Raw genomic sequence first — 12,465 nt, forward strand, 5'->3', positions numbered from 1 at the left:
CACTTGGTGAATTACAATTGCCTAACTTTTCTCTTTCTACCGCCTCTACATGGTGCATCCCCTGTGGCTTCAGCAGAAGTAGTGGCAGGTTGCTCAGATCCCTGCCCTGACTACTGAGATGCTCTCGGCCTACAACCTCTGGGCTTTGGAGCCTTTTGAGGGCCCCAACAGAGACTGATGGACCTGCACCTATAAGCGACTAAAGTATCTATTTGTCTGTTCAAGGTGACAGACATGTTGGCATCCAGAGTCCGCACGTCCGTTGTCATGGCCTGCATGGACTCATTTGAGAACCGTGCTTGAAGCTCAATGGAGGCTACCATTCTCTCCATCGCAGACATTCCCATACTTACCTGCACCACCAATCCACCAGTGATGAAGTTGGATTCCTCCATCCTCTCTGCTATTTCCAGTACCACGCAGTGGTGCAGCTGGACCTCTATGATTCTCATTCTCAACGACGGCCCCCGGGGCTTAGCTTCTGTGTCCAGCTGAGCAGAGCTTGGAGAGGAGTGCGCCCCTTGACGCGGACTCTCTACAGCTGCCCCTGTCACCAGTATCTGCTCGTGCACACTTGTGAGTGGTGAATCACCAGGTGACAACCCAACCAACTGTCTAACATCACCCACCAAAGTGCCAGTATCTGCACTGGTGCATGGGTGTATGTCATGGACAGTGCACCCTCAGAAGGAATTTCTTCCATTTTGGCACTTTCGTCTTGAAGGCATGATGAACCTGGAAGTCAACAGAAGCCGATATTAATTATTCATAGGAAAATTAACAATCTTTCCACTGACCATACTGAGGTCTGGAACAGTTCATTGACAAAATCAATTCGTCACGTGTGTGAAAGATGTTAAAGTTCTGTCACCAGCCATCTGCAGGTTGCCAGTCTCTCTATCTCCGACGGATAGGCATGCAAAGGTCCAACTTCTCTCCATTGCTGCTGCTTCCGCATCTGTGAGCTGGATTATTTGTCAGGATTGGGTGAGTGGCAGTAGTGGGTGCATAAATGGGGAGGTGAAGAAGTGCATAGAAAGTGAAGGATGGTTGATTCTGAAACTTAAGTGGGTGTGAGGAATGATGTGATGGAGTAGGCATGCCAACACAGAGCGAGAGGGAGGGGGGCTCTTGCACAACACAGGATGTGGGTGAATCAGCAAATGTACTCACTTTTCCTAACCAGGTAGGTCACTAAAATGCTTCCTGCACTGCCGCCAAGACCTGAGCACCGTGCTCGTGCTGCTCACCTCTTCTGCCACCTCCAGCCATGCCTTCTTGGTGGCTAAACCAGGTTACTTCCTCTAATCACTTGAGTAGATGACCTCTTGGTTCTCACTGCAACCAGCAGTATTTCAAGTGAAGCATCTATGAACCTGGGTGCTGCCTATGCTCTCTTTGAATCCTTAGCTTCTCTTCCTCATTTCTCCTCCCAAATCCATTTTGCATTGGCCCTTTAAATAGTGGACTTCAGATCGTGTCATGTGAGTGCACAGTACAACCGCTGCACAGCTTGGAGACGCGAAACCCGGAAGGAAAATTAAGTGCCTTCAATTTAGTTGCGATCGCAGATTCCAACACGCTCACTTTACTTCGTGGTCTCCCATGCTATTATCTACCCATCCGCTGAGTTCCCGGCTCCAGGTAAAAATCATGCCCCATATGTCAAGAGAGAAAGAATGGGTAGCTGTAATTGCTTTGAACAAACAAAGCATAAATTTAGTTATGTAATTGAAAAATGCATTTTTTTTTCCTGGGGTTTATTATACTAGAAAGCTTATTTCTGAGGCTTTTTTCTAAGACAATCCAAGCTGAAATTTGAAAATCCAGTAAAACAGAGCAGCTAATTAAGTCATCTGTGTTTTAACTTTTGTGCTTAAGAAGCTAATTACTTTACTCGTGTTATCCGATTGTAAACATTCTAATTAATTACAGTTGTCTTAGTTGGAGAATAAGTGTACAATCAGCAACTACAATATTAAAGCATATTTTATACTTAAAAATCCAGCCAAGAATGGGCTGACAGACTGAGAATGCAGTGTGAGCCTCCAACGGGCAGGGGGTTGGGTAGCCGAGGTTCTACTGGGCTGCCCTCTCAATTCTGCCAAGTTCTGTTACTTTGGATCCAGGAATGATAAATCAGAACATTTCCTAAATGGCAAGAAACTAGGAACTGTGGAGGACAAAAGGGATGTAGGTGTCCATGAACACGAATCACTAAAAGATAGTGCACAGGTACAAAAAGTAAACAAAAAGGCTAATGGAATGTTGGCCTTTATTTCAAGGGGGTTGGAATACATAAGTGCTTCAGTTGTATAGAGCCTTGGTCAGACCCCATCTGGAGTACAATAAAAGCAACTCAGTACTATAAAGTTACTGCAAACAATGCAAAAATTTTAAAAAGACATAGCTGGTGGCATTTTAAGAAGTCCTTTGCAAGTGGAGCTTCCCTTGCCCCCATTCCAAGTGGTTGCACAAGGGCAGGAAAGAAAATCTGACACAAGCTACAAAATTGTGTTAGCTCTTCATTTAAATATTTTTATGTACAATTTGGGGACTTACTGAAGCCAAGGCATGAAATGGCTGCCAGCAACTAAGCTCACTAATTGTAGCAGTCTACAAAATTGCAACGCTCCAAAAAATGGGGGGCAGGGCTAAATGGCACTCACTAAATTACCGTTCAGTAATACTCCAATACTGCAGGCATTAGGCTTGGTGGCAACAGCACTTGACAGGCTAATATTTTGTTAGCTAATATTAGCTGAGAAGGGAAATAATGAAAATTGGTATAATTAATACATAGGGGAAAATTTATTTAATTGTTAATTAATTGTTAATTATTTAATTGAGCCAGTTAGGGACATTTCATTTAGAGTTTACTTTTCCTCATTTATTCAGACTCCACATGTAAATCTCCAACCCACGGGTAATATTGTGACTGTCTAATATATACTTCAGATTAACTGCCTCTTCCCTCACTCCACTGGCTCAAACCTTGTTGTAAACCAGGTCCTTGGTATTTTTTCTCTCTGTGATTCCAGCAGGGAATTTGTCTGCTTTACTTCCATCATAAAGGACAAGGTTTAGGTTTAGGTTTTTAATGGCTTTTCAACGCAGGACATTTATCATTAGATTGCAAAAGAAAGAAAGAATTTGCATTTAAAAAGGGCCTTTTACATCCTCAGGACACCCCAAAGCACTCCACAGCCAATTAATTACTGTACTTTTGAAGTATTGTCATTTTTGTCATTTAGCCAAGGTTACTTCAGTTTTCTTACAAGGAGCTGCCTATAAGATACCTCACGAAAGATGCCTTTTGCTCCATGTCATCTGTGTTTCAATCCCTTATGTCAGCAAATTAATGTCACTTGAGGCATGAATGGCTGGAGAGAGCTCTACCTCTTGAGGAGGATCCTCTCTTAGAGAAGGAGGATGTCAAACAAGCCTCCACATGCAGTTCTCTTGATGACTGTAATAAAAAGAGAAGCCCCCACCATCAAATCAGCATCCTCCTATTGCCATACCGTCATTCTTCACACCTATCCTTGTTTTCCCTATTCCTCCATTGCTTATCACCTTGGCACGCCCTCTTACCAGCTTCCTCCAAGGCAGACTGGAGGACTACCCAGACTCCCGTGGGTACTGCTGCTATCACAGCCCTAGCACAACAGCATGCACACATTCACAGGAGGTGGCACATGTAAATAAATGATAAGAGCACATAAATGCAAAATGCAGCTTCTGGCTGGCTAAAATAGATTTCAACATTCTCTCAAATTCTTCAGCTGATACCTGCTTTAAAATACAATGTTCTACATCACCTCAAAGCCACAAAAATCAAAATTACTTATATAGGGCTTCCGTTGTGCCTGCCACTTTAAAGTTACTGTTGCGTTTAAGGCCAGGGAAGCTCTCATACTTTATGTTGCCTTCGTGCCTAGGCCCAATAGCGGGCTTCCACATGCGCACCTCCATTAAGGCCCAAGAGGAAATTCGGATGCTCAGGTCTTGGTCCCAGTGAAACACAGTTCTGGTGGACTTTGCCCAAATTTACCCCAACTCCCGATGGGAGAGGAAAAACTGGGATATAGTTTGCATATTGTGTGAATTTAAACATGGACTCTGATTGTGTGTGTGTGTATTTTTATATGCAGGTCCGTATGTCTTTATGTTTTTATGGTACACTGATGGGAAGCCTTTCCTTCTTGGTTGTGGAAAATAAGACTGATCAGGAGTATGTCAGAAAGCTGTGGGAATTCGCAAATACTACTGGCTCAGGAAGCTGGCAAAAGACTACGTTACTGCTGCCTGATGTGTCTGACAGGTATAGTGTTCTGTTCCTCTCTGCATGTGGGAAATGGTCTTGACACTCTTACTCGGCTGAGGAACTGTACATGGTGCTGTGCACTTTGGATTACAGTTACTGTGTCTATTCATTATATATATAAAAAAAGACTTGCATTTATATAGCGCCTTTCATAACCTCAGGAAGTCCCAAAGCACTTTACAACCAGTTAAGTACTTTTGAAGCTTAGTCACTGTTATAATGTAGGAAATGCGGCAGCCAATTTGCACACAGCAAGCTCCCTCAAACAGTAATGAATGAAATGACCAGATAGTCAATTTGAGGTGTTGGTTGAGGGATAAATCTTGGCCAAGACACTGGGGAATGCTGCCCTGCTCTTCTTCAAATAATGCTGTGGAATCTTTTATGTCCTAAGACGGGCCTCAGTTTAATATCTCATCCGAAAGACAGCGCCAATGACACTGCAGCACTCCCTCAGTACTGCGCAGAAGTGCCAGCCTAGATTATGGGCATGATTTTAGCACCCGCGATCGGGTGCATTCCTGGCGGGGGGACTCCGAAAATCGGGGATTCCCGGGGTGGGTCGGGAGCCCGGCTCCAACCCGCCCACTTCCGGGTTTCCCACAGACGCACTGACACGCGCGCGCAGCCCCCGCATGTAGGACTCCCGCGGCAATTAAAGCCAGCGGGGTGCCGCTTAAGCTATTTATCTTGGTATTTCAGATCGTTTACAGACCTGATTAATGAGATATTTTAGGAGGGTTAGGATTTTACAAACAACTGGGACTGTTTCCCGTACTGGGGGAAACACTCCCAGTTGAAATGGATGTATTGCAGCCATCAGCCTGTGACAGCTGCAAAGGTCGATTTGACAGGTGGGGCGGGGGGAGACCCTCACTCATTGCAGGAGGCCACTCTGTCACTTTGGACAAAGTTTTGCCTCCACCACCCTCCTCCTAACAATAAAATTCACCAACTTGCACACTTACCCCGGTGTCCAGACACATTTACCTACCTTGCGGACCCCCTCAGATGTACATCTTCCGGATGGGGGCCGCCGTAGCTGCAGTCATGACCTCCTCGGAGGACGAACAGCATCACCAGCCTCGCCATCCACGCCATCCACCTCTGACACGTGGAGCTCCACAACACAGTGCTGTGACACATCCACCTGCACAGCAGGAGGGAGGGCAACAGCAGAGAGAGATGCGTCATAGAGGGCACTACCCTCGCCACAGGCTGAGGCTCAGCTCCCTGGACCTCTCTGAGCAGCAGTGGACACTGAGGCTCATAGTCACTCGACATGTAGACGTGGACATCTGCAGCCTCCTTCATGCTGAGCTGCTCCCAGCTGGCTCGAGCACCATCTTCTTACCTCAACAACTTCTCCTCCGCATCCTTCCAGGATGCCACCGGGGACATCACCGACGTCTCTCAGTCGTCTGCACAAAAAAGCCCTGCAAATACACCTACACCCACTCTGCAGTGACACAGTGGGTGGCATCAGTTGTGGGTCTTCATTGTGATCCTCAGGAAAGGGCATCATTGCACAAACCAGACAAGATTCGCAAAGACGTGGCAGTAGTGGCGTCAATATAATATGTAATGTGAGTTGATCAGAAAATAAATATAAGTAAAAACCATGACAAACCCTCAAACACCCTTGTGCATCCCCTTCATGCTCACAACATGTTTGCCTTACGCTTCCTACTGCACATATGTGATGCATGCCCTGTGGCTGCAGCACAGGTAGTGGCAGGTTGAGTGAGGCTGACTGTGAAAGAGATGCATGAGAGGGTGAGTATTAGATAGAGCCGTGAGATTGTATGAGGATTGGGTTGAGTGGTAGTGGCGGGATGAGTACTGGCGAGGTGAGTAAGTGCAGGTAAGATGAGGATGAGGTTTGAGTGGGTGTGAGGGGTGATGTGAACAGAGTAGTGTTGGCAGTGCAGAAGGAGGTGTGGGGTGGAGGCGGTGATGTGGCAGACGGAGTGTAGGGGAATGAGTAAGTGTACTCACTTTGGCTAACCTACTTAGATCATTGAAGCGCCTCCTGCACTGTATGCAGGTGCGCGATATGTTGGTGGTGCAGGTGACCTCCTCTGCCACCTCGAGCCAGGCCTTCTTGGTGGCAGAGGCAGGCCGCTTCCTCCCGCCCGCCGGGGGGAAGATCTCTGTCCTCCCCCTCCTCCTCACCCCATCCAATAAGAGCTAGAGTGAGGCATCATTAACCTGGGAGCAGCCTTCCCCCTGGGCTGCTCCATGCTATAATTTTTCCTATTTCTTGCAGCATCAGTCAGTGGAGGACTGCCCCTTTAAATAGAGCTCCTCCAGCTGACAGATCTTACTGCGCATGCGCAGTCCGCCCGCTGCGCAGCTTACCAGCACGAAACCCGGAACAAGAGGTAAGTGGATCCAATTAGCCTGCGATTGCACGCGGGGCAGACTGATTTCACCGGGCGCGTTACCCACGCGCCCAATAGACCCCCCCCACCGCGAACCCGCCACCCCGATGTGTTTAAGTCTCTGGAGTGGGACTTGATCCCACAACCATCTGACTCAGAGGTGAGAGTGCTAACACTGAGCCAAGGCTGACACCCAAGCAATATACAATGTTTACTTGAAAGTACTGGAGACCAGTGCCGTTGCTGCAGGGTCCTCATGGCTGCAGCAGTGGCAGGCTTTCCTCCTCCACGTCTAGGTGCTAGGCCCTGCCAGTGGATAGGCCTATGCTGGGGGAGCTTTGGGGCCATTTAAAGAGCTGAACCCACAAATCCAGATAGCTAAGCTGAGTTTGGGTGCACTGCACCTGACCAGCATCCAGTTGCAGGGATGACAGGAAAATTACCCCTAATATCTCATGCAACTTTCTGATTACCATAATGTGGCAATGTATCAAACATTACATAATTAATCAAAGGAAATTTGAAAGAGCTGTTCAAAATCATGAACGGTTTTGATAGAGTAAATAAGGAGAAACTATTTCCAGTGGCAGCTGGGTCGGTAACCAAAGGACACAGATTTAAGGTGATTGGCAAAAGGAGCAGAAGCGACATGAGGAAACATTTTTTTACACGGAGAGTTGTAATGATCTGGAATGCACTGCCTGAAAGGGTGGTGGAAGCAGATTCAGTAATAACTTTCTAAAGGAATTTGGATAAACATGGGAAGGAAAAAAATTTACAGGACTATGGGGAAAGAGCAGGGAAGTGGGACTAATTGAATAGCTCTTTCAAAGAGCCGACACAGGGACGATGAGCCCAATGGCCTCCTGTGCTGTAACATACTATGATACGATGAGAAAGACTTCACAAAACATAGTAAATAAAAAGTAGAAAACTGGAAGTGCTGGAATCAAAAACAGAAAATGCTGGAAACACACAGCAGGTCATTCAGCATCCATGAAGAGAACAAAGTTAATGTGAGTCAGAACAACAGGGAGGAGGAGGGAAACGTATAAACACAGAGAGGAAGAATTAGTGGAATGACCTGTAAACTGCTCAAAAGAAAAGCAGGAGATTGTAAGATGACTGAGGTGATCTTTACATTAAGCATTGGAAAGAGGCGTTAAATAAATTAACGGCAGAAGAGAACCAAAAAATTTGTGAGTAGTTAGGGTAATCTAAGAAGCAACCCAAGGAAGAGACAAGAAAATGGAAGATATTGAAAACGCAGAAAGTCTGCAAATCAGATCTGAAATTGAAACAACAAATGCTGGCAAAACATGATGGGGTCAGGCGGAACATTAACTTTGATAGCTTCGGACTTTACCCTAACCTCAATTTTCTGGTGGTGATGTTGGGTAGGCCTGTCTGTGTCTCTTAGGAGAGGAGGTCCTTCATCAGGACACATTGCAGATAGGGGAGTCTGTGCCCTTGGTGCTGTTCTGCTTTTTTTCTCTTTTTGCGACTAGCATTTTCTGTTTTAATCGTGAAGAAATTTTGCTACTAAAATTAGAGAGACTGAGCCTGAATTTACTCACTGGTCATGCAATTTAATTCAATGACTTTAATGTCAAAGACACCATTTGGAGATTAAAATTAAGGAAACAAGTAACACAGACTTTGTCACAGAAGGGTTCAGGTGATACATATAGAGAATAATCGATATCTAGGGGTGATTACAAAGCAACAATCTAATTCAAGGGTTGCTTAAAGACTAATGATACTTGGGAGTGGCTACAAGGCTGTAATCTAATTAAGGTATTCCAATCATTTAGATATACAATATTGGATGCCTGGGACTGATTACAAGATAATTATGGATGAGGAAGGCCATTCGGCCCATCTCAACTCATCCATCCAGAAGCATCCTAATGTCGCCCCAATGTAGCATCCAGTTGGTACTTAAATAATTCCAGGGTTTTGCCTCCACTGCTCTGTTTAAAAGTCTGTTCCACACCTTGGTGACATAATAAACTGTGAGAGATTACCAAGTGGTTGTAATCACCATTTGAGTTCATTAGATTAGATCATATTCTGCAAATCATTCACTTTTATTTATTTTTAATTTAATTAATTTCCATATAATTGTGATTCAATTGACACAAATTTATCAAGAGCTAATTCACAGTTGACTATGGAGAATCCTATGGCAAGTGTATATTTTATTATAATGACAGTAAAAACAGTGCTGGACTTTATTTATCAGTGTTTCATCCATTTTGGGCATTTAGTCACGATATGGGATCCCTGTGATATTGAAATATTTTTGCCAAAGATATTATTAATTTGTACCAGTGTGGGATTTCAAACATTGGAAACTAGTGCTGTATCAGTGGGTCAGGAATAAAGCCCAAGTCTGCTTTAAACTGCATGCCAATCTCTTTAATTGTCTGGATCACTGACAAATGTTGCACGAACAGTTGCTTATTTCAGAGTAGTTTCCAGGGCCCCAGTTTTAACTCCAGATCAGGTAAGTTTTAGTTTCAATTTAAAACTCACCTGTTGCAGCCAAAAACAGACTTGGGGTATTTTAACTCCAGGACTTCATTATAATCTCACTGGCTGGTTTTCCACTGAATTGGCTGATCCGGCTGGAAACCCATCCACTTTCAGGTAGCAATTCCTGCCGGATCAGCCCGAGGCTTATTTAAGAACATAATAACAAAAGAAATAGGAGCAGGAGTAAGCCATAAGGCCCCTCGAGCCTGCTCCACCATTCAATAAGATCATGGCTGATCTTCGACCTCAACTCCACTTTCCCACCCGATCCCCATATCCCTTGATTCCCCTAGAGTCCAAAAATCTATTTATCTGAGCCTTGGATATTCTCAATGACTCAGCATCCACAGCACTCTGGGGTGGAGAATTCCAAAGATTCACGACTCTCTGAGTGAAGAAATTCCTCCTCATCTCAGCCTTAAATGGCCGACCCCTTATCCTGAGACTACGCCCCTTAGTTCTGGACTCTCCAGCCAGGGGAAACAACCTGTTTAAAATGGGAATGCACCTCTTGAAGCGAAGTTGCATTCCCTTGCAGCTTCTTTCATTTCCAAGGTGTTGGAAGAAGAATCATCTATGAAATGAGTCGCAGGCAAGCCCCCAAGTTCTCAGAAGCCTCACTGGAGGTGCTTGTGGAAAAGGTGAGGGCGTGGAGGGAACTCCTGTTCCCCAGCAGTGCCAGGAGGGTTGCCAAACACATGTCCACCAGGCATAGAGAGAGATTTCAGAGGTTGGCACCTCCAAGAGTGTTACTTCCAGGACCTGGATTCAGTGCAGAAGGTGCTTTAGTGTCCTCACTAGAGCAGCAAGGGTGAGTAACTCTTGATTTATTCTTCTCTTTCTGCAATATATGTCAGCAGTCCTTTACCCCCCTCCATCACCCATCACTCCCAACAATTCCCTTCCCTCCATCATTTCCTTCACCACTCAGCACAAGGCCGTACCACACTACCTCATTCTCATTACATACACACACTCACCTCTTGCTTGTTCCTTTCACGCCAGCCACTAGATGCATTCTCCTCTCACTTGCTGGTTTTTGCAGAATCAGCAACTTCTCTTCAGACTCCTTCCTCACATCACACTCTAAACACTTGCTTCCCGTTCAACACTGCGTCATCCTGTTTGCATCTTGCTTCTTCTGCCTCTCAGCATATGCACTACCAGCACAAGCCCCACACATCTGCACTCTCCTTTTCAGTAGCCATTCTCTAACTCTCGCTCTCTCTTTCTACAGGATGAAATGGCGCATGAGAGAACCAAGACCATTGAAGGACCGCTAAACCTCATGATCCTCCGCGAGCTGGAGCAGCAACCCATAGAAATTTGTGGGCCTGCCAGAGCTATTCACAGCGGGCATTTCAAGGCTTGGGGCTGCACTGAACAGGGTCTCTGACAATTAGTTGTACCTCTTTATATTAAGTACTGGAAACACGCACATTCAACCAGTTTGACTACCTTATATATTGTGATGCTTGTCTTCTGCAACAGTGCAGCTTCCCAATGCCATTCCAACTCTTGTCCCTTTTCCCTTTCCTCTAGGTTCTTCTCAATAGCCAGAGCTCCCTGAAGAAGAGGAGGAGAATCTGTCTGAGGAGGCACCATCACGCACTCCATCAGTCCCAAGTACTAGCCTAGAGATTGTCACCGCGAGTGGTCTAGAAAGTGAGGTAGTGGGATTTGCACATGGTGATGCACCTAATACTAATGCGGAGGAGTAGGTACTGGTGGCAGAGACAGACCAGGAGAAAGCTCGCTGGAGGGCAAGGTCCTCTCCCAGCTCTGAGATGCGAACTTAAGGAGCCCAGCAATGAGAAAAAAGCTGCAGGCCTCACACGAACAATTGTACATGGTAATGGAAGTCCTGCCAAGGAGTTTCACCATCATGGCTGAATGTATGGAGGAGTCCACTTCCAGCCTGAGTGGTATCATCTCACATGGCATCAGCACTCGGCATTGTACCGTTTTCTACAAGCTTGGTCCCTCACCACCCCCTCAACCACCTCTACTAACATGCCCATGGAGCTCTGGGCAAAACTGTGGCAGATGGATTTCAACGCAGGTAAGTAAGTGTAAGGTCATCCATTTTGGATCCGAATATATTTTAAATGGTGAAAAGCTAGGAGCAGCGGAGGTCCAAAGAGATTTAAGGGTCCATGTACACTGATTACTAAAATATAGTGGCCAGGTACAAAAAAAAAATCAAAAAGGCTAATGGAATGTTAGCCTTTATCTCTAGAGGGCTAGAATATAAAGGGGAGGAAGTTTTGCTACAGCTATACAAAGCCCTGGTTAGACCACATCTGGAGTACTGTGCACAGTTCTGTGCACTGCACCTGAGAAAGGATATAATGGCCTTGGAAGGAGTGCAGCGCAGATTCACCAGAATGTTACCAGGGCTCCAAGGGTTAAATTATGAGGAGCGATTACATAAACTAGGCTTGTATTCCCTGAAATATAGAAGGTTAAGGAGTGATTTGATTGAGGTTATTAGGATTTTGAAAGGAATTGATAGGATAGATAAAGAAACTTTTTCTGTTGGTGGGGAGCCTAGGACAAGGGGACATAACCTTAAAATCAGAGCCAGGCCATTCAGGAGAGAAGTTAGGAAATTCTCTCCCATAAAAAGCAGTAGATACTAAATCAATTAATAATTTTAAATCTGAGATTGATAGATTTGTGGTAGCCACAGGTATTAAGGGATATGGAGTCAAGGCAGGTAAACGGAGTTAGGATACTGATCAGCCATGATCTAATTGAATGGCGGAACAGGCTCAGGGGGCTGAATGGCCTACTCCTGTTCCTACGTTGCTATGATGTGATTTATGGACCCACCTACATGACTAGTGGAGTCCTGCAGGAATCTGTCTTGGGGCCTCAATTATTCACAATATTTATTAACGACTTAGATGAAGGCATAGAAAGTCTCATATCTAAGTTTGCTGATGACACAAAGATTGGTGGCATTGTAAGCAGTGTAGATGAAAACATAAAATTGCAAAGGGATATTGATAGATTAGGTGAATGGGCAAAACTGTGGCAAATGGAATTCAATGTAGGCAAATGTGAGGTCATCCACTTTGGATCAAGAAAGGATAGAACAGGGTACTTTCTAAATGGTAAAAAGTTAAAAACTGTGGATGTCCAAAGGGACTTAGGGGTTCAGGTACATAGATCATTGAAGTGTCATGAACAGGTGCAGAAAATAATCAAGAA

The 12,465-nt window shown here is 45.2% G+C and overlaps 1 protein-coding gene across 1 annotated transcript in view; it reads left to right on the plus strand.

Annotated features, from left to right (window-relative positions):
• LOC137324450 (ALK tyrosine kinase receptor-like) overlaps positions 1-12,465 on the plus strand; it is a 693,114-nt gene that overhangs the window by 483,187 nt on the left and 197,462 nt on the right. The window contains exon 9 of the mRNA XM_067988728.1: positions 4,155-4,324. Within this exon, the coding sequence (XP_067844829.1) occupies positions 4,155-4,324 (170 nt within the window). The remainder of the gene's footprint in view (positions 1-4,154; positions 4,325-12,465) is intronic.

This window comes from Heptranchias perlo, chromosome 8, assembly GCF_035084215.1.
Source record: "Heptranchias perlo isolate sHepPer1 chromosome 8, sHepPer1.hap1, whole genome shotgun sequence".
Taxonomy (NCBI): Eukaryota; Metazoa; Chordata; class Chondrichthyes; order Hexanchiformes; family Hexanchidae; genus Heptranchias; species Heptranchias perlo.